Raw genomic sequence first — 25,730 nt, 5'->3', positions numbered from 1 at the left:
TGTGGAGCTACCATATTTACTATATGCAATTTCAGCATTGCACTCTATCCCTGGAATATGACCACCACCACACACACACACCCATGTACGGTATGTACTGATTTTATTCAGTGGATGGGACATGGGGCAAAGGCGCAAGCACTTGCAATTTCCACTCCTGTTTCTGTTTTCACTGGAACACCCCAACATTCCTGCCAACCATCCATTCAGTGTTTCATTTGGTGAATATCCTTTCTATTTGGGTCATATTCTTGTTTCTTTCCAATATTTCATGTGGTTGCTGTGTTGTCCCCTCCCTGCTCATATCTAAAGCTTCTTGTCCTCCCCGGCTGTGCCTCTAGGGATGCGGGGCTGTTGAATTTCCAAGCAGCTCTACACCATGGTTAGCTCTGTGAAGTGGGTGAGTGAAATTGAGGTGAGCAATGGAATAATGCACGTGAATGCAGCACTGTCAGCATACATAAACCATCATTTGGAAGTGGGAGACAAGGCCAAAAAATAATAACAACAGCTTTTTCTGAACACTGGTCAAGAAAGCTCATAAACTTACACTTCTAGAAGAGACGTATAGTATTAATTCCCTACTTGTTGGTTGATCTTTCAGCGTGGCAGCTAAAAGACCTCCCTGTAGGCCTCCCTTGACATTAGGCAGGTGCTCTCACTATTCTGATTTAGATGCTTGCTGAAAACCTTTTCATTTCAGAAACCTATTATTATTTAATGCATATAATTTAGTTACGTAGATTTGTTCTTAAAAGTTCTGCTGATTTTCTACTGTACAGCACTTAAGAGCTTTCTGATAAAGCGAGCTATATTCCCCCCCCCAAACAAAATAAACAAATACCAAGCCAATTAAAACTGAGCCAGGTAGAGATACTTTGCCAGTCATTTTCCCACTGAAAATCACTCCTCTTCAGATAGGGCCAGTTCCAGGATAAGCATGAGCTGCAAGGTAAAACAGGGACAAGAAGATAAGAACCTGGAGTTTTATCAGATTTCTACATATATATTTAAAAGCACAATGTCACTCAGGGTTCAGTAGTCCGACACTCCCCACAGATATGGCATGAGGAAGAAATAGATCCCTTTCACCTTTGAGTCCAACTTATCACACATAAGGGTTGGGATAGACTTCCTTCAGATTCAGTCATGTGGCTACAGTGTTAAGGACATATGCTTTCACTGAGCTTCGTATCTTTCCCAAACTGCCACAAAGCCCGGGCAAGACTACTGTATTATTCTGTTGGGTGATCTCCCCAGCTCTCACAGGATTAAGCTATCCTCAGACAGCAGTACTTCAACTTCATATTGTTACAAAACTCCCATCTCAATTCTCCAAGCAGTGAGAATTCCAGGGGTAGACATGTTTAGCCAGGGCAAGGAGGTGCCAGAATTCAGAAGGGCCTTGGCCCAGTCAATGCCTTCAATGGGCAGTGCCCTACCACACGGTCCACTGCTGGTAGGTATGGCTATGTTTCTCTTGAATGTTCTTGGTCATAGTTGCTGTGAGACATCAGCCATCAGCTGGTCTGTTTCATTGCCCCAAGTTCTTGAGAAAACCAGGGGCACTCTAAGCTCCACAGTGCCAGAAATGGCATTTAGTAGTGATGGATGCTTTAGTTGAGATTTCTGCATTGCAGGGTGTTGGACTAGATGACCCTGGGTGTCCCTTCCAACTCTACAATTCTGTGATTCTGTGTGTCAATGGTCCTTTCACTTTTCCACAGTGGGGCCAGGACCTTGCAGGGGCGCTTAATATGCCAACTGGAAGCTCCCCAAGAGGACTCAGTGCTCTTGCAGATTCCATTCTCTGGAAATGGGCCATCTCAATAGGCTCCCCATCCCTACAAACAGGACCTTCCACAACCATTCCAAATTACACCAGGAAGTGATATGTCTGTGACAGCAAGGTGACACTAATTTTGACTACTGCTGTAGCCCTTCCAGTACATCCTGTGGTGAAAACCAGACCAAGTGTGACCTGGGATATGAACTGGGGCTACAGCGCATTGAGACAGCCCCATGGTGGCCACAAGCTCTTAAACCAGACTGCAAAAGACATAGGCCCAAGACTATTGTTTTCAAAGCCACATTAAAGACTGCCTCCACTAGCTCAGTCAGGGAGGTTGTTGGGCAGTGGAGTGGGCAGTATACTAAGATTCTGTGTTGTTTTGCTGGCTGAACCCCAAGTAAAAGCCCTGATATCCAGCTCCCAGATGAATTGCTTTTCTGATGAAGTGGAATCTTCAGTGGCATGGATCCAACCCCTCAAATCTCCAGCTATACTGATATTGCACCGAGTACCAGGGTGGACATAGCTGGTTCAAGTTTGGCCCACACAACACCTCCACCCAAGTCTTGGTAATTCATACCAGGTCAACCACATCATCCACAATCAAATCATGGATGAGATATATTTTCTTGCGAAATGACCTGGCATTTAGCAACAGCACCACCAAGCAGGAAGGCTCGATGGCTTAGTTACCAAAGTCCTGTCAGGTGCAGGGCAGCCTGGAAGGGGTAACCACCTTTAACCATCTGTTATCCATTCTCCTCAACCAACCTGGTTGTCGCCCCACACCGCATCTCCCCTTACTTAGCTAGCCTATAGTGACATCCCAGGAACTCCATCTCGGGTCCTCTTCTGGCACATGTCCCCAACCCACTAACCCACTGAACATAATGATATGCAAACATATTTTTGGCAAAACAACAACAACAACACATGCACACAAATGTTTTTTCTGCCATTAATAAGAAATACTGTATTAAGAAAGATTTCAAAAACTGGTCCAGGTTGAAGTTATCATGGGTGGGAAGAGTGTCTTCAGTGAAAAGGATGGTTCTACCAAAAATTATGTTTTTGTTTCAGACTATACTCATCTGTATTTCCACTGAGATTTTTTTTAAAATGCCAAAGGATGATAGTAAACTTTGATTACTAGGGTAAAAGACCCAGATTACAATTAGCTGAAATATATCAGCAGTCTCAGGGGTGGAGAGTCTTGCTTTATCTCATTTACAAAATATCAGGATGTTAACCATATTCAAAATGTAATTGGAACAATACAAAATGCAAATGATAAAACATGGCGGCAAATGGCATTTGATAGAAATATATAGACTACCGAGTCTATCATTTTTAATACACAATAAAAATATGTTTGATTCGATAATCAATCCATTTACAAAGTCAGATCTGAAAGTTTGGAAGATGTGGACACCTAAATTAGCTCCTTCAATCTCACCGTTGATACCTTTTGTACTGCATCCACTTTTTCATATGACAGGAAAAGAACATGCTCTTCAGAAATGGAGAAAGATCTTCATGTACTAATTTATTTATTTGAAAGTGGTTCACTTATATCTGCTGAACAAATAATGATATAAATTGGAATGCAGTGTGTAAATTGTCTTTATGTTCATCATATAGTGTGCTTTATATCAAATTCTGAAGTTAAAGCGCATGCCACAAGACATTAAACATCATTTGAAAATTTGATTTTACATACAAATGAATATACAAAAAAAACCCTTTATACTGTATCAAATAATCAATGAGTTAACAATTGGAGGATGTAATTCTGTGAAACAGCAACGGGAATCTGATCTAGGGATAGACATTACGGAGGTGGATTGGAATAATTTGTGGGCTAAAAAACCACTAAAATGAGTATCAACTCAGATATGAGAAAATACATTTAAATTACCAAACCAATGGCATTTGACACCATTATGGTGTAGCTATATTAATAAAACCATCCCACCATTGTGTTGGAGAGGCCGCAACAATATAGGTACAACATTGCAACATTGCACGTGTGGTGGATGTATGATCATATGAAGCCCTTCTGGCAGAAGGTATTTACAGAAATAAGCTATATTACAGGTCAGCATGTGGAATATACCCCAAGTTTGAGACTGTTAACTGTTTTTAAAGAAGGGGAATCTGACCTTTCTTATGAAGAACTAACCACTTTACTTTTAGTGGCAGCACATCTACTAAAGGCACAGAATTGGAAAGGATTGGAAAGTCTGTGTATCTCTGTTTGGAAACAGAATGTATGGTCTACTGCTGTATAAGAAAAATTAGCATTCAGATTACATGCATTTAATAATGCAAATTATGTAGATGGTTTTGTTGAAATGTGGCATCCTTTTAACAAATACTTTACTGATAACCCTGAAGGATGGCAGCTACTGAAATAACAGATTGGACTTGGGCAAGCTTAACTAGATTGATCTGTCCTGGAGTGGGGAGGGAGGCAAGCTGGTATTTTGGTTTTGTACCTTTTTATTCTTTTTTGTAATTGTTATATATTTTTGTTATATATTTTTGTTGTTGTATATAATTGTTATATATATTGTTTATATATATATTGTTATTTATATATATTGGTTGTGTTTAGCCTGGAAAAGAGGAGATTGAGAGGAGATATGATAGCCATTTTCAAATATCTAATGGGCTGTCACATGGAAGATGGAGCAAGCTTGTTTTCTCCTGTTCTGGACAGTAGGACTCAAATAAATGGATTCAAGTTACAAGAAAGGGGATTCCGACTAAACACACAGAAAAACTTTCTGACAGTAAGAGCTGCTCTTCACTCTCGCACCTTCAGGAGGATGATGGCATTCCTGAACTTTCTAATAGTACGAGTTTCTTGACAGTGGAACGGACTCCCTCGGGCGGTGGTGGACTCTCCTTCCTTTGAGGTTTTTAAGCAGAGGTTGGATGGCCACCTGCCATGGATGCTTTAGCTGAGATTCCTGCATTGCAGGGGGTTGGGCTAGATGGCCCTGGGTCCCTTCCAACTATAAGATTCTATGATTCTATGAAAACTGTATTTATTTAGAAAGAAAAAGAAAAGAGAAAGGGGGAAAGGGGGAAAAAATCATAAATGTGATTCTTGCTAAAGGAAGAATCAGTAAATGAGCTACTGTGATCTATTACTTTATGGATTCAGCAGTCCTATATCTTTAAGGTAATTTGCACCGTGAATGACAAACTCAAAATGTAGAAGTGTGTTTGTGCAAGTGCTTGCACTCATCTTGAAACAACCTTGATATGATAAGGATGTGGGACGAGTGTAAAAGCGAAACACCCATCTTCTCTTGGTTTGGGGTGATCTTCTGCAATATGGAAGGTGAAATGCTGCAGGAGGCTGGTGAAAAAGAGGAAAAGCTCCATTCTAGCCAATTGTTCTCCAAGACAGATACGACGACCTGAGGGGAAAGAACAATGACACCAAAATGTCAATCCTGGTTCGTTCAAATCTGTTACAAGAAGGTCCTTCCTATCTCCACCCTGCCTCTTAACCTGACAGCTTTGTGATGCTTATGCAATAGCTTGATAAAGATATGTAAAATTACAACAGCAAGCCTGACCAACTCATTTTCCTTCTGAACTTTTGCTGCCTAAGGTACAAAACCAAACAGAGCCCCACACAGTCAAGTTCATAATACCTATACTTGGTGCCTGAGACAGAGTACCATAAGGACCTCTCCCCTAAGAGTAAAAATACAATACAAATAATAATAATAATAACCAATTCCTTGCCCTTTCATGATGCCCCAAACCAGGTTCCCTACACTGACCTGGTCAATTGGCCTAATGGCAGGGCCAGCACTGTAATATATTTGATATCAATCTGCTTTTGCTGCAAAAAAATAAAAATAAAAATGGTTTGGGGTTGGAAGAGCTCAAGAGGTTCCCAGAAGATTTCCCATCCAGAATGCCTGATGACAATTCTACAAAACCAACCCCAGCTCTCTGCAAAGTTTTGGTCTGTGCAGAGCCTAATATGATTTCTGATGCTGATAAAACTGATCATCTGATCATAACAATGGAACAGGCTGACTTGAACCCATAGAGAATACCCTTTTTCTGGTGAAGGCAGGGAAGTGATGGTTCCTCACAAACTCTTCTTCCCTTTCAATTTACCTGCTGAGAAAGGTATGAAAGCTTCTCGCTTGACAAACTGTCCATTGGCATCCAGAAAGTGCTCTGGCCAAAACTGATGCGGGTTCTCCCACATGGCTTCATCTTTTAGCACGGATGACAGGTTGGTCACGATTGTGGTACCCTAAAAATATCCCCCCAGAAATAAATGTGATTTAGAATAATGGACAAAAAAAGCAGAGTCATCATCTCTTTTTGTTTAATATCTCTTATTTCTTTTGGACAGAGCAGAACATAAAATCTGCACCTAGATCCAATCCACCTCAATATTATTTCCCAAAATGTTGTACTTCCCAGGCTTGGATGCTAAAAACTCAATTAGAAATTATTTAAATGTTAAATTATATTAATACATCTTTTTCATCAGCATTTTTCGTCTATTTTCAACATGTAAATGTGAGCTGAAATATTTTCCTAGTCCCAACTATTCTACTACTTTCAAGCAGATGCATGGAATGTTATAAATTGGCTGACGCTTACAAGTCTGATTTCCAAGGTAAAATTGTACTAGGGTCATACTTTTGTCAGGTCAGAGGATATTAATAGAATTGTAGAGTTGGAAGGGACCGCAAGGATCATCTAGTCCAATGCAGGAATCTCAGCTAAAGCATCCATGACTGATGGCCATCCAACATCTGCTTTAAAACCTCCAATGAAGAAGAGTCCACATTCTCATTATGCTTCAAAGGCCTGACATCGGGTATATTCAATATTAATGGCAAAGAGCTTTGTTTTTGTTTTTTTTCTGATTATCTATTTACATAACTCTTTGCTCTCTTTCACTATATCTTCCCTCCAACCCATCACACCTTTGGGATGAAGAAGCCTTCCACCTCTGTATCACGGTATGCGCTATGGGGTATGCCAGCAGGAATAATATCCGCAAAGCGTTGAGTTTCATGGATTACAGCATGAGTGTAAGGCATATTTGCCTGGTCCTCCAATGTGGCAGATCTGTTCCTACCAATCACTGCATCAATTTCTTCTTGGACTTTACCTGGAAAATAAGAGAAGGATGTAACTTACAATGTGCTGCAACTAACAATGGGAAAAACAAGGAGATCTAAACATTCTTTACACCAAGAAGAATGCATGAGTTGTCTCACTGCAGATCTTTCAACACTGTTTTTCCAGGGATGGAGGGAACATCTAGATCAGCTCCAACACAGTTCTAGAATTGGGTTCTACTTTGTACTGTACAGTGTACGTTCTTTTATTTATATATCAATGCATATTTATGTATGTATGTTTATTTGGAAATATATTTTATTTGTGAACATTACAAAAATCAATAATTTTAAGATAACCCCCACACAAAATTAATAACGCAGGTATTAGCCTATGCCGTTCTGTGTATTATGTGAAATTTATTTATACTTTAAATTGTAGAGTTCGGTGAAAGCTGGAGAGATTTGATAGAAGATAGCTTTTGCCCCACACTTTGAAGGCACAGGCCTGCAATTTAAAGCACAGTTTCTGAGTGCTGTGTGTGTGTGTGTCCACCACCCGCTGCTCTCCCCGCGAAAATTCACTTTTTAAATGCTGAATCAAAACAAATGAAAAATTGTGTTTTCTGGGGATTTCTGTTTGCACTGATTCAATGGGGAAAGTGCAGAGGCAAAAAAAGTATGTGGACACAAGGCACAGAACTGTGTCTAGAAACGCAGCAATATATTAAGTCTCACCAGTACCAATCTGATTTCCTCTCTGCTATTTGAATAGATTCTACTTCTTCTGTTGATGCTTTTCTTTATTCTATTAATTTATATTGTTAATGTACTTACTGTACTTATTATATTGTTATCGCACTTATTTGTAGTTATTTTATACTTTTGAATTGCCTTACAGACCGTTTTATGGTCCAAAGATGGGATATATTCTCCCCCAGCCCCGGAAAACTTTCGCGAAAAGGAAGGATTTACAGTACCATCTCAAAGCTCACCTTGTCATGCTCTGGTAGGCTTCCTAAGGGAGAGGATTCTACAGTAATAAGGCCATTATAGAGAAAACTCTACTCTGTGCCCTGATCCATCTGACTCAGCAGGTAGAAGCAGGGCTTCCTCCCAAGACCTTCATGCACAGAGAGGTGGTCCCTAAAACAATACCCAGCAATGGCTCTTACTCTGGATGTCAGGATAGAGGATCATGTAGAGCAGGCCCCAGCGCAAGGTAGTGGTGGTGGTCTCCGTGCCAGCAGCAAACAGGTCAGCAATAATCAGAGGGAGGTTTTGGTAATTGAAACTACTGTTTTCGCCCTTTCTCTGAGGAGACAGTATACAGGTAGAATGTAAGAGATGTTTGCCAGGAATTTCCTGAGGCCTGAAGTACACATTAATCCTTCCATAGAGTTGCTGCCAAAAACATTACTACAGTGGTACCGCTGGTTACGAACTTAATTCGTTCCGGAGGTCCGTTCTTAACCTGAAACTGTTCTTAACCTGAAGCACTACTTTAGCTAATGGGGCCTCCTGCTGCCGTTGCGCCACCAGAGCACAATTTCTCTTCTCATCCTGAAGCAAAGTTCTTAACCTGAGGTACTATTTCTGGGTTAGCGGAGTTTGTAACCTGAAGCGTTTGTAACCTGAAACGTTTGTAACCTGAGGTACCACTGTACTAGTTCTCTCCCTCTCCCCTGAGGCATGTAGGAGCACTGCCCATAATGTGGCAGCATCATTTTAGACATTTCTCACTCCTACCTAGCCAAATGGTGTGGAGTGTGTAGCAGCGCATAGGGACTTACAGCACAAAGATTACAGGGGAGAAGGAGAAGGCTCCGCACGGGGAGGAGCTGTTTTAAGGAACAGTTAGAGAATTCCACGCAATAGTGCTGCGACATACATGACTGAGCTTCCCAGTGCGACACAGCCATTGCCGATCATGCCAGCAGAGCATCCATGCTACAGTTCTGTCCACAAATGTAACCTGGCAATATCCAGCTTAATCCTATTGCTTGGCATATTCTAATACAAGACAAACTAACAGGTTGCATTTCATCTCCAATATTTCTAAGGCAAACTCTGGAAGACCTAGATCACCTACTGAGATGGAAACCTGGAAAGATGGAAGGCTTGTAGCTGAGCCGTTCCCAAGGCTGGGAGATATGTCAATTGGCTGCTCTGCACGGGGTTTCATCCCCCCTGAAGCATTCGGGAAGTGAACAGCCTGGGGAGACTCCTGGATCCATTGTTGTTGCTGGAGTCGCACATGGCCTCAGTAGCTTGGAGCAACCTTTACTAGCTTCAGGTGCTATGTCAGCTGCAACTATTCCTGGGCAGAGATAGCTTGGCCATGGTGGCTCAGGTACTGGTAGCTGGATTACTGCAGTGCACTTTACGAGAGGCAGCACATAAGGTGGATCCCAAAACTGCAACTGCTGCCAGGGATTCTTTAGCTGTGATTCCTGCATTGCAGGGGGTTGGACTAGATGACACTTGGGGCCCCTTCGAATTCAACAGCTCTATTATTATTTCCTTTAGAAAATAAAAATATTTATTTTTTTAAAACACCCTGCAGCTAGGTTGCTAAGTGGTGCAACCTATCATAAGCATACATGCTTGTTAAAACAATGGTACTCTCTGCCTTGGCTGCCTACCTGCTACTGGGTCATGTTGAAGGTTCCGTTATTGGTAAATAAAGCTATAAACACATTGATACCTGATTACTTGAGAGATTGCCTTTTACCTTATCAACCTGCTCAGTCACTGAGGTCATCTGAAGAGGCCTTCCTGGTGGTGCCACATGCTTCTGAGGTCCACTCCACCATCGCTAGGAGCAGGGCATCTAGCATGGTGGCACTCACTTCCTCCTGATATTAGAGGTCTACCAATGAATTGCAAATTTTGCGTAAATTGTTTACAAGTCTTCCCAAAGTGGCAATCTCAGTCAGCCATGTACCTTTTTTTTCCCCAAAGCAGTTTTTGAAATGGTATTATGTTTTGTTTTATTGGGTTATATATTCTGTACAACCTCTTTGTTTTCCCCCCTAAAAATGTAGTAGTTTATAAATATTTGTTACATAAATGAAATGCACCTCACCTTCTCAATTTCTTCCAAAAATGCCTCAGTGATGTTTTGCTTGGAGGAAGGACACCAAGTTTCTTTGTGTGCATTCACAATTTCACCTAAATAGTCCATAAATTCCTTTTGATGACGAAAGGTTTTGTGCGTCATTCCAGGGATGTGCATCAAAAAAGGCAGTGAATTAAGAACCTGATGCCAAAATAATAATAATAATAGTAAATATTAATCAGACCCACGATCTAACAGTCACATAAGCATAATCACCCTGCCTCCAAAACAACTTATCTTACCTGTGGCAGAAGTCCAGTTTCTTCCTTCATGGACTGTTCAAGGAGATGAAGTAAACTCTGGAATTTCTGATCCTCGTAGTCAAAACGATTGCCAAAAGTGAGGAAGCAGATCACATTGCTAACTGCATTGTTTATGAGATAGTGAGGATTAAATGATTGACCTGAAAAGGACAGAATAGCCCAAAAATGATATTAGGACACATCCAACTGGTATAGCTCAGTAGAGCATGAGACTCTCAATCCCACAGTTGGTGGTTCGAGCCCCACATTGGGCAAAATATTCCTGCCTTGCAGTGGGTTGGACTAGATTACCCTTCTGGTCCCTTCCAACGAAAAATTCAATGATTTTATCCTCTGCAACCAATACTCATCAACTGTATTGAAAAATCCATCCTAAATCCACAGAAATTCCTAAGTAAGAATTCATCCAAAAACCTATATAGCATACACAGACTTGATATTTTTCTCTCAGACTCATGGGCGTAACCAGGGGGGCAGGAAGGCCAGCTGCCCCCCCCAATCAATACAAACCAATACAAATCTGAGGTTCTGCCCCCTCCTGACAAAAATCATGGCTACGCCCATGCTCAGACTACTGACAGTTTGATCAGTTTAATAAATGAGCACCATATTGGCCTGAATATTAGCCACACCAGAATATAAGCCACACTTTTAAAATTGAAGGGGGGGGGAAACACCCAAATATAAGCCCCTTCCTCACTGTTCCTGGCTGGGGGGGGGAGCTGCGATGAGTTGCCGACAGGCTTTCCCCTTCCTTGCTCTCTCCCTTCCCAGCCTTGGGGGAGAGGATGGGGGACTATGCGCTGGGTGGGTGCTGCTTTGCCCCGCTCCTGGCGCTGTTTGCCCCACAATCCTGGCTGCATACTGTAAGGTTGCGAATATAAGCCGCACTTAAACTTTTTACGGTTGGAATTTGGGGGGAAAGTGAGGCTTATATTTGTGCCAATATGGTAAGTTAAAAAATACAAGTTCTGAGGAGGCTGAGCTGATGACTGAGCAAAGGTCCTGAGTGTCTCTAAAAAGCAGCTGAGGCATTGCGAAAGTAGAAAAAAATCACTTATTACAGCCTAACTTATCACTGGTCATCAACTACTTGAACTGGCATTTATTACTAGCCATTCTGCTAGGCTGTCACTCAGGGGGTGGGACAGAAGGGCTGTTCCATTGGCTGGCTGAGAAACCTGCCACAATTTGTTAGCCCTGCTTCTTGATCAAATGGTTTAATTTTAAGAATTGGTGCCTGAGTTTGCATGTTTTCTTCTTTCCTCAAGGATCCCTTTTTCCACTTGGGCTCTGTCTATTACCGGTAGGATATAAACCTGCAGGCAGTTGCTGTCTTCTTTTCTTATCTTTTAACATTCTAATTTTCTAAACTTTTGTAATGCCTAGAAAATGTTAGCTGCACTTTAAATGATAAGTAATAAAAATAGGTCAGTGGATGTTGCTTTTGGGTGGTAAAGCAGATGTGGAAATGTCAACTGAACTTAAGATTCGAAGAATGAGAAACTGGGAGAAACTGATATTGACAGATTTGCCCACCCTCGGTCTTAATCAGCCTGATTCTTAATCTGAACTCTTGCTGTAGGTGCCTACTACAGTGGTACCTTGGATTAAGAACTTAAATTTGTTCTGGAGGTCCGTTCTTAACCTGAAACTGTTCTTAACCTGAGGTACCACTTTAGCTAATGGGGTCTCCCACTGCCGCCACGCGATTTCTGTTCTCATCCTGAGGTAAAGTTCTTAATCTGAGGTACTACTTCCAGGTTAGCGGAGTCTGTTACCTGAAGCGTCTGTAACCCGAGGTACCACTGTATGTCCCTATGGCAGTAGATAACTAATTTCTTTATGAAAAGTCAATTGCACAAATAACTTTCTGGAATGAAAACCTTACAGAAGTAAGAGAAACACACATTACTGTCCTACACTCAGATGTATTACCCTTTCTTAAAGTATATTACTTGGGTCATCAGAAGAAGCAAGACCTTGTCAGTATGCCAGAACTGGAGGAAGGACTGATCCTGATCCCAGGAAGATGCAAATGCTCCAAAGACACAATGAAAGTAGTGAGGGAAGAAATATTCGTGTTATAGGAAATGCCCCATCCATTTTTATGATGGAGATAACCATCCACCTGCATCTTCTACTTGCTTTTTAAAGGTATCGCCCTTTGCCCTTCCCAGTTTTCCTAGTTTTAACACACCTTCCTTAGAACTAAAAAATGAGCACAAATGTCCAGCTTCCTCAGTCACCAGCTGCTCCAGAGATTTCTTTCCCATTCCAAAGTCTCTCAGTATGGTGAGCGTGAATCTCCTCTGATCCTTCCAGGCTTGGCCGTACTGTGCCATCACCAGTCCTGAAAAAATGAAGAGGGGGAAAAATTGCATTTTGCTTGTACATTATATTTTAAAGACCTTGCTGGATGACCCTTGGTCACCAACAAATTTCATGGCAGGGCCACCATGACAAATGGAAGACACATGGATGGCCAGCTCCCTGACACCCATACAGCCTATTCTCTTGCCTCTTCATTAGCAACTGTGAGAACACCTTGGCTCTGCAGCCTTCAGCTGCTAAGCCCTCTTCTCTTTTATTCCCCATCTTATGTACAGTTAAAACCACCAGTAGGAAGCTGGATTTGGAGTCCATCTTCGGCCTAATAAGCCATACTGCTTCTGATATGTCAATTGGCAAGGCCTCAGCTTGAACTGCTTATTAATATCACCTGAAAAAAGCTGTAAAATATATGATTTCTCATCTACATTATTTAATAATAATAATAATAATAATAATAATAATAATTAATACACCACCCTTCATCATAATATCTCAGGGCAGTTCACAGAATAGATAATAAAAACAAGTAAATAATTAAAAGAAAACAGCAAAACAATAACCCTCACTTCTTGCAGACACATTTAAAAGGCTGTAGAATATTAATCAGCCCAAGGCCTGTTTGAAAAGGAAAGTTTCCGCCTGGTGCCTAAAAATATATATTGAAGGTGTCAAATGCACCTCCCTGGAGAGAGGATTTCACAAATAGGGATCACTACAGAGAAGGCTATGTTCCCGTGTTGCCACCCTCCCGGCCTCACGCGGAGGAGGCACATGAAGAAGGGCTTCAGATTATGAACACAGAGTCCGGGGCGGTTCTTGAGGTATATAAACAAATACTTTATCCCATAATATTGGCATTGATAAGATAAATTACCATGAAGAAGGAACCTAAGTAGCTCTGATATCTGCTTATACCAGTTATGCCATAGTTTTATGGCAAAGAACACTTTGACCTGAACTATATAAATATATACTGAAGCCATGACCTCATTTTTTTTCTTTTCAGTATCTTTTTTAATTTCAAAATTATGTGTGTTATGTGTACAAGCATTTCAGCAGATCACAATGAGAATATTTTTAAATGATTTTATCTAAAATTATAAAAATATACAGTTGTGTTGTGCAAGTTCCTAAAGGGACTATAAGGTATACAATTTTTTAAAAATCATTAAATACACAATTTAACTATACAGGGTCCCTTCCTTCCCTGCCCCACAAGCATGTGGGGCCATTCCAACTGGCTTTGGCAAAGGGCGGATCAGGAAGGAGAGAGTTAGAAGCACAGAGAACTCCCTCCCTCTGAAGCCCAAATCAGTATAAACTGATTGCCAGTTTCACTGAGAAGTAGGGAATTGCAAGAGTTGCTCCACACTTCCGGTCTGCCGCGCCAGCTAGAAGACGCAGGGACCTCGAGCTCCGAGGTCCCTGGCATCGCAGAGGGGGGGGGGAATCTGCAGGGCGAGCGGGTTCCCCGAAAGAACCCCGGGAAGAGCGTCCTGGGGGCGCAGGTCCAGCAGAGCTCCGGTTCGCGATTCCTCCGCTGCCCAGGGAATCAGTAGAGCCCCTGAGAGCCAGCGGAGTGAAGAGTCGCGGGAGCCATTTTGGACGTCAGCTTACCTCCAAGAAGCGAAGCCTCAAGTCTTCTGTCTGCCAGCGGCGGATTCTTCCAAAGAAAATCCAAGGGGGAAAAAAGAGTAAGTGGAACCCCTAATTGGAACTTTGAGATAAATTTGGCAACAATTTGGAAAAACAGGAGGAGATTCAAAAAACGGAAATCAATCTCTTCCTAATGGTCAATCAGGAGGCGCAATAAATATTCCTAGCCGAAAGGGAAACTGATTGACTGTGGAACCCGAGAGAAAGAAAGACTTTGGCAACCCTTCCCAGCCCCCCGGAGTCGGCACCCCTTGAGGACCAGCAAGATCAGTAAGGGGGAGAGTGCTTTGACAGCTGTCAAGAGCTGTCAAAGCTGTCAAAAAGCTAGACAAAGCTACTAAATTGCTGTTGAATGGTTTAATTTGCTACAAGAAGAAGTTAAAGTTAAGTCAATCTGAATTAGGATTTGATATATGGTGAAGTTAAAGACAATGGGAAAGGACAGCCAAGATGGAGGCGACCGTGTAACAGGAGGAAATTTCCAGTGCCTTTTGTCTCCTAATCTCCTGTCTGCTTGTGGTTAAGAGAAAGAATGAAAACAATTTACTCCTTAGCCTTCCAGGAGGCTGTGCTGGACTATCTGCAAATACTGAAAGACATCCATAAGAAACTGCAACATTCCAGTCCATCATGTACAGAAACTGTGGTTCAAGATCAGGACTTAGAGGACAATTTTGAATGTGAGATTAAGAATAAAGAGCAAGAAATAGAGAACAATGCCGAAATTGAGTTGGATTACAAAAAACAGGTGCTGGATGATGCACAACAAGGACTTGAAAAGAAAGAAGATGAGGCCAATGAACAACAAAACGAAATGAAGATTCAAGAAAAGGAGGAGCCTGGAGGACTGAAATTTGGAGATGCATGACTGAGGAGTGGGAAATGCAGAAGGAGGGGGGGGGACAGAGGCCTGGACTTGGAAATGGGAAAGATGTGGTGTGGGATGAGAATTTTAGTTAAGAGGTATCTAGGCTGATTGAATAACGGTTTCTGAAATCTTGGCATGTTAAAGGAAATGTTGGTTCAAGTGGGGGAATGACGTCGGGGGAGGGGAGGGAGAGTGTTAAAAAGTAAAGGTTAAGATTTTGATTAGAGAAATGAGTCTATATAATAACTGTATTTTCTGGAGGGAAAAGAAGAATAGTTGGGAAAAGAAAATTTAGATTTGTATTAAATATTTTTATGTTTAGATATGTGTCTGGGCAGAGAGCTACCTCTCTTCCTCCCTTTACTCGGAAGCACCTGGTGGCAGGGGGTGCTCTGAGGGGGGAGGAGGGGTGGAGGGAAACCCAGACACAAAAATGGATCTCCTTTGGAAGGCCGCACCTCACGGGTTCCTCTCGTGGCAGGAGGGGACCCATGGGGAGGGGGCACGAAGAAGGAGGAGGATAAAGTGAATATTTTAAGGAAAAGATTTTGAGTTAAGATCAGAAAATCCGCCATAATTATATTAAGAAACTAAGAAAACCAGGAAGAAGAGATTCGAGGAAGTCACAAATACAATGTTAAGAAAATAAGAATTGAAAAATTTAGTTGTTTGTTTTATATGTGTGTGTTGAAGGATTAGGGAGGATGGAGGGACGGAGTATATATACTATGTTGTGTTTTGCTTTTGTTTATATTAAAATCAATAAAAAATATTTTTAAAAAATGGAAGAGTTGCTCCAACATGGATAGTTTTGTCATACAGGGCAGATATATATGAGAAGTCCCGCTTAGAACGGATCTGTTATCTATTACACAGATGTGTGTTCTGGCATGGATAGAATGTTTCCTGTGGAACCTGGGCTTAGCAAGAAGGTGGAGAAAGCTTCTCCTGAATGATTGCTGACTGGGGAGCTGCAAGGACCCTGTTTTCTCTGTCCTCATAGTTTTCAGATCGCTTCTAATAGGAGTCCGGGGTCATAACAGCCCTTTCCAAAATCTTGATTTATGCCCTGAAATGTGTATAAGTAGTTTCTGAACAGGTCTCTAGGGAAAATGCTGAATACCCCACAGCCTCCAAGTGCAACTTTGCATTAAGGGAACGGGACTTGGTGTCACGTTTGCAATGCTAGCATGACAAGTGTGGCTGGGGACTCCCAACCCCTTTCATCTCCTCCAGGAACTTGGGGCTCCAGACATACCTTGATTGACTTCTCCGTATCCCAGGTGTCTGTAGATAGGAAAGAAGGGGCGATCAGCAAAATCTTCTGATTTATTGACTAAAGCTTCTTTCACGGCCTTGAAACCATTCAGTACCACCACATTTGTCCAGAGGTTCTGCAGGCTATAAATATTCCCATATTTCTTACTTAGCTATAAAGACAATAAATGGGGGGAAAAATTAAGATTTCTTACCCATCCTACTCTGTCAAGTCCCAGGGCCAGTTACAGCATAATAAAAAAATTATAGATACGGTAGATAAAAAGTTAGCATTGCAAAAGCAAGCCAAACCATGCCAGTGAAAACAGCAGTTCTCATTTTACAGAAGAGGTGGGGCTGATAAAACAAAATACCTTAAGTATCTAAGATGAGAGTCTTCAGCATAGGGACAAAGCTTTGCAAATGATGCACCTCAGTGGGGCTGCCACAGAAAAAGCCCGCTACTAGGCTGCCATTCCCTGCTACTGTGGGTGGCAGACCTACCAAGAAAGACCCCTCTGCCGATCTTAACATTGCATGCTGCATTTTGGACCATTTGACATTTTCAAAATGTCTTCAACGGCAAAGTGCAGTGTGGTAGTTCAATTTAGAGGTGAACAGTTGTAGCATATATAATTAAGGACTAAATTGATAAAACCCAGCCCATGAGAATGTGTTCTGCCCAATGTTCCAGAATCCCTGGAGCAGAATTGCTTGCAACGGTATTGCTTAATTACATATGTAGAGAAGGAAAACCGCTATTGGAGCCAGATGAAAAGGCCTAGCAAGGAAAAAAACGTTTACCCAACAAATAAAGAAAAAAGCTAGTTGATACCTTGGAGAGGACGGAATTTAAACTTTGGTACTCTGCTAAAATAAACACCAGCAACTGTTTCATAACATCCAGCAGAGCAAATTAACCCTGTATCACAAATAAAGCTATAATTCAATTAAGCTGCCAGTAACAGACCCATTTCATGGATGACCACAGGAAGCACAGAAGCATCTTGCCCAGCACAGCCTCACTCATTCCTCCAAGTGACCATGACACAAGGCAGCCACAATAACCTCACATCAAGAATTTCACACTCATTAGAACCACACAGTCAAGCTTTTACCCTGGATCTTACTATCATCATAGGATTCATTCATTCATTTTAGGATTCACATTAAGATTTGGTGGAAGTAGTGGAAAGAGTTTGGCCCCTTCATGGATCAATGCCTTGTCGTGGTGAAGGGGCTTGAGTAACTCAGAGAAGCTATGAGCTATGCCATGCAGGGCCACCCAAGATGGACAGGTCATAGTGGAGAGTTTTGACTAAACATGATCCACCTGGAGAAGGAACTGGCAAGCCACTTCAGTATCCCTGCCAAGAAAACTCCATGGACAAAGACAAAAGGCATATAAAAGTTATGACGCTGGAAGATGAGCCCCTCAGGTCGGAAGGCGTCCAACATGCTACTGAGGAAGAGCGGAGGACAAGTACAAGTAGATTCAGAGCTGATGAAGCAGCTGGGCCAAAGCCGAAAGGTTGCTCAGTTGCGGATATGCCTGGAAGCGAAAGGAAAGTCTGATGCTGTAAAGAAAAATATTGCACAGGAACCTGGAATGTAAGAACCATGGATAATGGCAAGCTGGATGTGGTCAAAAATGAGATGGCAAGAATAAATATTGACATCCTGGGCATCAGTGAACTAAAATGGAAGGGAATGGGCGAATTCAGTTCGGATGACTATCATATCTACTACTGTGGGCAAGAATCCCGTAGAAGAAATGGAGTGGCCCTCATAGTCAACAAAAGAGTGGCAAAAGCTGTAATGGGATGCAATCTCAAAAATGACAGAATGATCTCGATACGAATCCAAGGCAGACCTTTTAACATCACAGTAATCCAAGTTTATGCACCAACTACCGGTGCTGAAGAAAGTGAAATTGACCAATTCTATGAAGACTTACAACACCTTTTAGAAATGACACCAAAGAAGGATGTTCTTCTCATTACAGGGGATTGGAATGCTAAAGTAGGGAATCAAGAGATAAAAGGAACAACTGGCAAGTTTGGCCTTGGAGTTCAAAATGAAGCAGGGCAAAGGCTAATAGAGTTCTGTCAAGAGAACAAGCTGGTCATCACAAACACTCTTTTCCAGCAACACAAGAGGCGACTCTACACATGGATATCACCAAATGGGCAGCATCGAAATCAGATTGATTATATTCTCTGCAGCCAAAGATGGAGAAGCTCTATACAGTCAGTAAAAACAAGACCTGGAGCTGACTGTAACTCAGATCATCAGCTTTATTTATATTTATATTTATATTTATATTCTCCTTTTAAAGAGTGCCATATACTCCTTTTAAAGAGGAGGACCAGTCAGTTGCATGCAAAACTCCTACTGCTCTGAGAGGAGGAGGAGGAGGAGGAGGAGGAGGAATAATAATAATAATAATAATAATTTATACCCCAGCCACTCTGGGCGGCTTCCAGCAAAATATTAAAAAGAGAGTATGTGACTAGAATGCAAATCCATGTGTGGCACACAAAAAAACAAAACAAAACAAAACAAAACAAAACAAGAAGCCTTTCATTTCACTTCCACAACGGGCTCATCCACACTTTCTTTTGTTCAACATTTCTAGGCACAAGTCCAGGCTTTCCAGGTCCAGGTCCAACGTCTTTCTTTCTTTCTTTCTTTCTTTCTTTCTTTCTTTCTTTCTTTCTTTCTTTCTTTCTTTCTTTCTTTCTTTCTTTCTTTCTTTCTTTCTTTCTTTCTTTCTTTCTTTCTTGTTTTCCAGTGGAAAGTGACAGGCTCAAAACACAGACTTTGATATGCACCAGGAAAGCACAAACCTGTGTTTAGAAAATGAGTGGCAAAAGGCAGTGCTTTTTTTCTGGGGATACTCAAGGGAACCCAGTAATGGCACCGTTTCCCCCCAAATGTTAAAAGTGTGGTGTTTACTGTAACGACCACGGTGAGTGCTGCCACCTTTTTTCTTTTCTTTTTCTTTTTAAAAAGCACTGGCAAAAAGTAAATGTGGATGAGCCCAGAGAGTTAAAAACCAGTAAGAATTTTCCTTGCAGGCATTTGCATTTTCAAATCTTAAAAACATTATTTTGCAATATAAGTAAGTCTCCAGAACGAAAGGTTACAACCACTAAATGCTCTCTGCTGCCCTCAAGCAGCTTAACTGAATATTCTAGTTTTGTTCACCAAGGCTCTAGGCAATAATTTGAAACATGCATTCTGGGTAGATTATCCCCTACAAATGCAGGATCACAAAATTAACATTAATGGAAAAGATTCTTGCTCCTCTTTCAGCCCTCAAATTCCACAGAATACAGCAAACCTGCACCTTGCACACATTTTATTTGTGTGCATTCAGCCATACACATGCTGCAAAAAAATTAAAAAGGGGTGGAAATTGGGTGGGGTTCCAGGAAACATGACTTTGGCAATTCCACCACCGCTGAACCCAATGGTTTTAGATTATCCCCGATTTTGGCTTTATCCCAAGAATGTAACCCCCGCGTAAATTGCCAGCTTACTGCATGCCTAGTTATGGAAGGCCTACTTGCAGTAGCAGGGCCAGATTAAACCCAAGTTACCTGGGCTTAAAGCCCACTGAAATCCATAAAACAAGTTAGTCTCAACTTACTTAGGGTTCAATCATAAGATAGATCCACTAGGATGAGTAAACCCAGCCCACACAGCCCCCTTGCGGTGCCAAAAATGGTGCACGCATCAGCGGTCATGTGTGTGCTGATCGTACACAAATGGGGTTACCTCTACTAAAAAAAACAAAATCTCAATCAGGAGTTCTTACGAGTTCAGGAGTTATTTGGTCTGTGTCAGGGGACTACAAGGGGTCAGTGGAGAGTCTGGTGGATCGGAGTGAGGGCTCTCGGACGCTGCCAGAGCCCCAGAGCCTAGCGCCTAGCAGCTTCCTCCGGAAGGTGGGAAGGGGGCTCAGGAGGAGGTGCAGACCCTTGGGGATGTTGAGACGACGAGGTTCCCAGAGACAGGGCTGCCGAGGGTGGATCAAAGCACTCAAGGGGGGGGGAGGTTCCAGAAGCTACAATGCCGGTCCCTCAACTGAGCAGCTCTAGTGGAGAAGGCGCTCCACCAGCACCCTCATCCCAACAGAGAAGGGGTGAAAGGAGGAGGGACCAACGGAGGAGGTTCAAGGTCCCCAGGGGGCTGTGTTGGCGGAAGTCACGAAGGGAGGTGCTTCCGGATTCTGGATAGGACTACTGCAGTCATGCTTTTTGATGCTCTGTCTTGTACATATGTATGTAATACATTGGATACATGTATGTATCCAATAAACCCTGTAAAAACCAAGCACGAGGTTTGGAGCTGCTTACTCGTGAGGAAGCCTCTAATACCATTACAGCGTGCCACGTCTTCTGGGCTCTAGAGCAGTTATGGAAAGCAAAATGTGTTTCCAAGCCTAATTGAAGCATATTTGCGTGTTTAGACCTTTAAACCTCCCCCTTAAATAAATTCACACAAGACTCAAATTTTTGGTTTGGTTTTCGGCAGAATTTAGGCCACAACTTTGTTGATTACATCAGGTGAGTGGTTGCATAGGCTCTGTTTTGACTAGCTCCCTGCACTGTTGCAGGTAGTGCTGACCTAGGGCACCAGCATAGGTCAGCCTAGGGTGAACACCTGGATAGGCAGAAAGCTGGGAACAGGCTATGTCCACCACCCAGATGTCCCCCTGGATTCAGGCACAGGCACAACCCCCTCACAGGGTTGACCAAACCATTGAGTTCCTGGATTCCTTTAACGGAATACCCTTCACATAGGGATGGTGAGAGCGTTCCCCCATCCCTATCACCTGGACCAGAGCCTATACACAACCCTACAAGTTGTGATGATTTGGTACGAGGCAGGGCAAAACCCAAATTATTATTATTATTACTTATTTATACCCCGCCCATCTGGCTGGGTTTTCCCCGCCACTCTGGGCGGCTTCCAACAAATACCAAAATACATTAAAATATCACAGATTAAAAACTTCCCTAAACAGGGCTGCCTTTAGGTGTTTTCTAAATGTCAGGTAGTTGTTTATCTTCTTGACTTCCGATGGGAGGGCGTTCCACAGGGCAGGCGCCACTACCAAAAAGGCCCTCTGCCTGGTTCCCTGTAGCTTTGCTTCTCGCAGTGAGGGAACTGCCAGAAGGCCCTTGGCGCTGGATCTCAGTGTCCGGGCTGAACGATGGGGGCACCAGCCAATCAGCCAAGTGGGGAAAATTCCTGCTGTGCCTGTCCCAACAACAGACGACACACGACGGCATAGAAAGGTCAAGCGCGCAAGCCCTAAGTATAGGGAAAGATGGGCTGGGTGTTCCGATGCACTGACCAAGGGAGAAAGCTCAAGCTCACGTGCATTGGCATATATAGGTCCCTTGATCAATTTGGCTAGCGTACCATTGGTCAGATTAAACCCAACATCAAGGATCCTACCAATCGGGTGTTGTGGCTATCCAATCATACCCACCCACAACACAAGGGTTTGGTTGCCAGGTCTTACCGCAACACGACACGATTTGTGGTCACCTTCCTTTCTCATACTGCTAGGCTAGGGTGTGGTTCCAGATAGTAGTTTGAAAGGGGTGCAGATGGGAAACAATGTTATTTCTTTCCCCTGCAGTCCACACACCACACTCCTTGCATTTCCCCATGGATCTCTGGTCTCCCTGCCTAACCCTACTGCAGACAGAGGCCAGGGTGGTGCTGATCTCCACAAGGTCCAAGTAGCATTGCAGCACTCTAAAAAAAAGTGCTTGCAACTTTGCTTTGCCACCTTCCAAGTTCAGCACAGCAAATAAAGCCTGAGGGTGTGGATAATACTGCCCAGACATGCCCTTTATTACACTGTGCAGTTCCTATAAGAAAAGTGTTTGGGTATGTATAGGCTCGCTTTGTTTCTGCTTTCCAGCCCCCAGGAGGCACTTACCTGGGTAAAAGAAACATGAGGGTTGTTGAAGTCAATCTGCAATATGGTGCCAATGAAGGGCAGGGAGACTGGCCCTGGAGGGTAGTGGCTCCAGCGTTTCCGACGCTTCATGTAATCAAAGGCCAAGATGAAAATAGCAAGAAAAATCCCCAACAGCATAGGGTTGTTCCATACAGCTGTGAAAAGGGAGGGCAATGATAGCAAGAGATCCATGATTTTGTTCTTCTCTGGATAAATCCCCTTCTGCTTTCCTTTGCCTTCCCCTCTCCTCTTTCAGCCCCTTTCTAATTTTTTTTGGCCTTGTATGTGTTGTTCTAGCTGCTGTTCCTTCCTATGCACGTCGCTGTGCTCTCTTCCAAGAAAAAAGCTCACTGCTGAAGTTTCTCAACAGCTAATCTATCACAGCAACAAATGAAAATCTTGTGGGAGTTGCAACCGAGAAAAGCCCCGCCTGCATGAAACAAGCCTGTCTTCTTGCTGTCAGTAAACAAGAGTTGTCCTTGCATTTTAGCTCCCCTTGCTAAAATTGCAACCTCAACCTAACTTACATGGAAGTAAGCCCCCCCCCCAATTCAGCTGGACTTAGTGCTAAGTAAGTGTGGTAAGGATTGCACTGCAAAGGCCTGACATGCCCAGTTTAAAAGTCCCCTTCTGCAAGGTTATTTGCTCATGAAGGCATTTTGAGGAGGATGTCATTTATGATTTCCTGTAGTCCCACCAGGACTCCACAGGGGCTTTCAGAAGCTGAAAGGGGGGTGGGAGTTGTGGCTGCTCTCCTCTCCATTAGGTTTGTTTGCCCACGAGAAACATTGGGAAATTGAGAGGAGGAGGATCATTACTCTACTTAGCTTTTGCTCCCTTTGCTAAAGTTGCAATCCTAATCCCATTTGTTGTTGTTTAGTCGTTTAGTCGTGTCCGACTCTTCGTGACCCCATGGACCATAGCACGCCAGGCACTCCTGTCTTGCACTGCCTCCCGCAGTTTGGTCAAACTCATGTCCGTAGCTTCGAGAACACTGTCCAACCATCTCGTCCTCTGTCGCCCCCTTCTCCTAGTGCCCTCAATCTTTCCCAACATCAGGGTCTTTTCCAGGGAGTCTTCTCTTCTCATGAGGAGTAAATCCCATTATAGAAGAGTATGGTTGGCATCAGTCTTCTGTACAAAACAACCCATAAACCATGATTACCTCAAAAGGTAAGCCCCAAATAGATTATACTGGGGTTTTCTTTTGTGTTCATTCTGGATTGTTTACTCAGCAAAAATTTCTGGTGAGTTCAATGGAAATTACGCCCTAGTAAATATATATGGGATTGCAACCTGTGCCTCCTAAGATTCTGAAGAACACTCTCAATTTTGTAACCAAGTTATCTGCAGCAGATGGGACTCTTTTACAAAAATCTAATTTCTGGCCAAGCATTTTGCTACACTCCCCAGCTGTTCAGCAATCTCATAACTTCTCAAATAAAGTTTACAACTGAGTATAAAACTAATCTGTCCCACGAGGTACCACCTGTTTGCTCATTTTTATTCTACCACCATCTTACCCTCCCAAGTGAGGGTGCTATAAAGGCAGCGGCATTTATTTTTTCCATTTTTATTCCACTGTTCTGTGGAGAAGTTCAAGATCCCACAAAACTTTTCAACAACTCCGAAGTTAAGGTTAGACAAAGACCGTTTTCAAGTCAGGCGGTAGGCAGCGACACCCATTTTCTTTCCTCCCCTTTTTTCTGTTTTGTTCAATCATACGCACAAGAACCCCACCCCATTTTACACACACACATGCACCCATCTCCTCCTCACTCCCAGAAGAGTGGAGGTTTGTACTTGAGACTAGGGATACTTCAGGTGTTTGCAGACTCTGTATTTTGCAGTTGGGTTTCAGTGGCATACCAGTAAATTCAGATTGCACAATCACAGCAGATTTGGAATGCTAAAAGAACAAATGTGCAGTCTGCTCTTGGGAGGATAAAAGAATCATAGCCAGTCCTGCCTGCAAATTGTAACAGATAAAAGATGCAGGAAGCTTTCTCTCATGGAAGGTACTAATGCAATGCAAATACACCTGGCAATCAGAAGAGAAGTGGACAAGAACTGAAGTGTAACCTTTTACTGGCATATTGAGTTTTCAGCCATTTGTCAAGAGCTGAGTGAGGCTGTTCCTTTCATGGCACATATGCTTTACCACCGATCACATCCTTCTATATCTTGTGGATATTTTCCAGTTCGCAGGATGCAAATTATGGAGTGGTTTAGCCTAGGAATCATTGAAGACTTGATTAAGTGTAAGACTGGAGCCATCTCTGAGGTGGTTTCTGAATACAGAATCATTTATAAGAGGAGGGGCTTGTTGAACCTTGGGCATGACAGATTTAACTATGCTACACTCTGCTTGGTATCGTCTACAGAGGTTTTCTGTTGAGAACTTGCCTCAGGATTACTAAACTATGATTTCAGACATTCTATCTTCATTCCCCAACCTCAGAAAATCCCAGCTCGCAGAACAGCAGCATTGTGGGAATTCCAGTGTATGAATGGTAAGCACATTAACAGTTCGCATTGGATAAACAAATGTAATGTAATAGTGAATGAGTTGACTTTACCTACCTCACAGCCGTAGTGCCAGAGCAGGAGCTGGAAATAACCCAGGCAGGAATGAATGGTAGTGAACTTTCTTGGATTAAAGGGCATCATGTGTTGGGAGTCAAAAGAGCATATAGAATACCACTTGCAAAAGTCATCACTGAAAATGGAGCCAATGTTGTATTAGTGACCACAGATGCCGTCACTAGAACAGGGACCAATACTATAGTAGTAAATAGGTACTGGAATTGGTGAGAAGCAGCAAAGGGATCAGATGCAGTAGTGGTGATAATCAGGATACAAAGGAAGGATTTTTTTTTTGTAGTCTCTGAATTGCTAAGTTTTCATTGTGGAATCTAAGTGCAAAGCTCACTTGAGTACCTATAACAATTGCAAATATCCCAGTGGTCAGAAATAGGATGTCCTCCATGCTAAACAGCATTGTCTCAGAGGAATCAGATGGCATTTGTGAGCTCATGTACCTTTAATATCAACCCCAATGGACTATCCAAAGCCTGATGAAATGAGTAATTCCAGGAGTGTGAATGTTGTAAAAATAGAGGGACATCGTTGATGGTGGCTTCTGCTAGATAAAACACCCTCAGAAAGCTTGCTGTATATGAGTGTGAATAGTTTCTCTGGACCATTCAAGATGGCTATGGAGACATACTTATATTAAATCCAAGAGAGTTAAGTTGGTGTGCAAATGACCCAAACAGCAATCACGGAAAAAATTGCAACTGACAGGAAGAGCAAAATACATTACATTCCACAGAAGAA

The 25,730-nt window shown here is 42.6% G+C and overlaps 1 protein-coding gene across 2 annotated transcripts; it reads right to left on the bottom strand.

The window, feature by feature from the left end:
* Positions 1 to 1,141: 1,141 nt before the first annotated feature.
* On the bottom strand, positions 1,142 to 25,604 carry LOC118091460 (cytochrome P450 2D14). 2 transcript variants are annotated; one of them, XM_035128493.2, is made up of 9 exons: positions 22,371 to 22,518; positions 16,407 to 16,435; positions 12,491 to 12,643; positions 10,270 to 10,430; positions 9,995 to 10,168; positions 8,082 to 8,220; positions 6,769 to 6,956; positions 5,942 to 6,083; positions 1,142 to 5,223 (listed from the first exon to the last, which is right to left on the bottom strand). In XM_035128493.2, exons 1-9 carry the CDS (start codon positions 22,385 to 22,387, stop codon positions 5,045 to 5,047), a joined length of 1,182 nt encoding a protein of 393 aa, XP_034984384.2. In that variant the 5' UTR covers positions 22,388 to 22,518; the 3' UTR covers positions 1,142 to 5,044. The 2 variants fall into 2 exon arrangements, with proteins under 2 accessions (XP_034984384.2, XP_034984382.2); XM_035128491.2 differs by having other exon boundaries at positions 1,144 to 5,223; positions 16,407 to 16,578; positions 22,371 to 25,604.
* Between the last annotated feature and the right edge of the window lie 126 nt (positions 25,605 to 25,730).

The sequence above is a fragment of the Zootoca vivipara genome, chromosome 10 (genome assembly GCF_963506605.1).
Source record: "Zootoca vivipara chromosome 10, rZooViv1.1, whole genome shotgun sequence".
Classification (NCBI taxonomy): domain Eukaryota; kingdom Metazoa; phylum Chordata; class Lepidosauria; order Squamata; family Lacertidae; genus Zootoca; species Zootoca vivipara.
The sequence above is the reverse complement of the archived record's forward strand: the minus strand, read 5'-3'. Positions and strand labels throughout refer to the sequence as shown.

Coding starts and splice junctions, on each gene's coding strand:
- LOC118091460 (XM_035128491.2), bottom strand. CDS start 22,583: ATGGATCTCTTGCTATCATTGCCCTCCCTTTTCACAGCTGTATGGAAC. Junction 16,579..22,370: donor CTCATGTTTCTTTTACCCAG/GTAAGTGCCTCC, acceptor TTGTCTTTATAG/CTAAGTAAGAAATATGGGAA. Junction 12,644..16,406: donor ATACGGAGAAGTCAATCAAG/GTATGTCTGGAG, acceptor TCATTTTTTCAG/GACTGGTGATGGCACAGTAC.